Here is a 2,509-nt window from a genome sequence, read left to right as displayed (position 1 = left end):
AAAAAAAAAAAAAAAAACTGGCCTCAAACAGAAATAAGTCTGTGGAGGCAACTGTCCCATGGTGCTATGGGTCAAATGTGTCTCCGAAAAGTTCACTTACTGGAAACTTGACCCCCATTGGAACAGTGTAAAGAGGGTGGGAAACAATTATGGTATCGAGAGGTGGGGCCTTTAGAGGTGGTTGGATTGTGAGGACTGTGCCTGGTGAAGGGATTTGTCCACTCACGGAGTGGTGGGTGTGGTTCTGATGGCTTTGCAAGGAGAGCAAGTGAGCAGGTCAGCTCTCCCTTGCTTAGCCCACCCTCGCCCTGTGACGCCCTGCATCACTGCAGAGCCCCCACCATGAACAATGCCCTCACCAGATGTGTTTCCTGGACCTTGGACTGCTCAGCTTTACAAAACTGTAAAAGATAAGTTTCATTTCTTTATAAATTACCCAGTTTCAGGTATTCTTTTATCATCAACAGATACGGACTAACGTCCTTGGACTTGGGATGAGGTAGGAGAAGTGGAAACTGAGCTGAGTTGCACTGGGAGAACATGCAGCACACCGCAGGGTTGGCTGCGTCCCACGGGCTCCACCCCACCGTGCAAAGTGCCCAGGGGCCTCCCTTGCCCGCACGCCTGTGGCATTTCTAACGGAACCTTTCATTCCTCAGGAAACCTGACCCTAAAGGAAGCAGATCTAAGCCATATCAAACTAGGAAAATTCCTAAGGCTCTCAAACAAACACGTTTGCCAGGCCAATGAGGCAGGCTTAGTCCCACCGCACCCTAAGCGTGAGGGAGGGGCTGCTGAGTCTCCCCAAAAAGGACGCATGATCAGCAATTTGAAGGCCAAGCATCCCCCAAACAGCCTAAATGGATGTAGGTGAGTCCCAGGGCGAGGCCTTCACCCCAGGCTCGGGGAGAACAGTCAGGAAAGAAACAACCTGCAGCATTCTCTGTGCCCGCTCTGCTCTTCTCCTGCTTCTCTTTTCTCTTTTGTTCTCTTCTCTTCCTTTCTTTTCATTTTTTGCACAATAGGGAAAACTTGAAAGGAAACTTATATCTGCCTCTTCACACTGGGTAGGAGGCAGCAGTTGGTACAGGAAGAACAGAGGCTACAATCAGAAGCAAAGAGGAATCCAGCTGATTTCTCCCAGGAAGAGGGACCCACAGGGTACAGGAAGCTTCCCCCAGACTGAGTCAGTGGGATCTTGGTACTTTCTGGGAATAAAGACTCGCATTGGCTCTTGTCTCCTTCAGTGCTCGCTCTGAATTTTGGGCAGAACACATCCTTACCCCAGCAGATCCACGTGTCATTCTACCACATCCTGTGGGAGACACCAGGATGCCGCAAGAGGAGGATCAGGGGCTTAGGGGAAGGCATGAGGAAGTCCCAGTTTCCATGACAACACAGTCGAACAAGCAGGGATGGTGAAGACAGGACCCCAGGGAGAGGGCTGCATGCAGGCCCATCCAGCCTGAGGGAAGCACATCCTCAGGAGTTGTGTCCCGTTGGGAGAAGGGCACTGGGCAGACGCCAGGTTCCAGAGTATGTCCCGTGAACCAATGCCAGCGGGAAGAAGGTCCCTGGGTGGCTTCTAAAACTGGTCCTGGTGCAGCCTCTGCATTGAGATTGTTGCAGGAGGCGAGCACAGACTGCACAGGGAGGGCTTCACGTCAGGACCCTGTAAACAGCTGTGACCAGCGTGCTGGCCGCGCAGCCTCTGACAGGTTTGGCAGACAGCACCTCACAGCAGACCCTGAGCAACACAAACCTCTTGACCTTCGTGTCTCAGAAGATCCTGCAGATGGACTGCAAACCAAGCTTGTCCATTTGGTAAGTAAATAATATCTTTTCAACCCCCCTTCCTGATATCTGGGAAGTTTATGACAAAACTACAACTGCTAACATCCTGGTGTTAAAGTGACCGAGAAAATGGAAATTAGACACAAAACAAAACAAACATACGAAAGTAATTCAGACTAAGACTGCAGGGCAGGAAACGGTGAGCACTGATTTCCTCCCTCACCTAATTTCCAGTTTGTCCACGTCTTCCTCCTCAAAGTCGAAGTGGGACTTTTTGCTGTAGCTGCAGGGTCTGGTCACCTGGAATCACAGACAGAAGAGAAAGCACTTAAACGACGCCACTGCCGCGGCTGAGGGCCACGGGCACCGCGAGGCCCGCTCTGGCCAGGATGCGCACACTCGCAGTCCTTGAGTCTGCTCAGGACGAGGACGCCCGCGGCCCGGAAGGAGCAGAGGCAGGGTTCTGGGTCGGGCCCGGTCTTCCAGGTGCCTGGGTGTATGGGCGGGCGGAGGTTCCGTGCTGCAAGCAGTGGCTGATTCTCCCCAGGCAGGGACATCTGGATGGGTCCTGAATGGTCCCCGACCCGCGGCCTGCTAGAGTGAGTCTCTCTGCCTGGCAGGCCTGGTGGTTTCTGCTCTGGATGCACTGAAGTATTAAGTGCTTTGGGGAGTGGGACAGGGAGCCCCTCATGCCCCGGGGGGGGGGGGGGGGCGG

General features: G+C 53.4%; 1 protein-coding gene across 1 annotated transcript in view; it reads right to left on the bottom strand.

Moving 5' to 3' along the window:
- The window catches only part of RASA3 (RAS p21 protein activator 3), a 102,127-nt gene that overhangs the window by 31,674 nt on the left and 67,944 nt on the right, over positions 1-2,509 (bottom strand). The window contains exon 7 of the mRNA XM_008577062.1: positions 2,018-2,094. Coding sequence (XP_008575284.1) covers positions 2,018-2,094 — 77 coding nt within the window. The remainder of the gene's footprint in view (positions 1-2,017; positions 2,095-2,509) is intronic.

Source organism: Galeopterus variegatus, unplaced genomic scaffold (genome assembly GCF_000696425.1).
Source record: "Galeopterus variegatus unplaced genomic scaffold, G_variegatus-3.0.2 Scaffold1444, whole genome shotgun sequence".
Lineage (NCBI taxonomy): Eukaryota > Metazoa > Chordata > Mammalia > Dermoptera > Cynocephalidae > Galeopterus > Galeopterus variegatus.
Note: the sequence above shows the minus strand (reverse complement) of the source record. Positions and strands in the feature narration are given on the sequence as shown.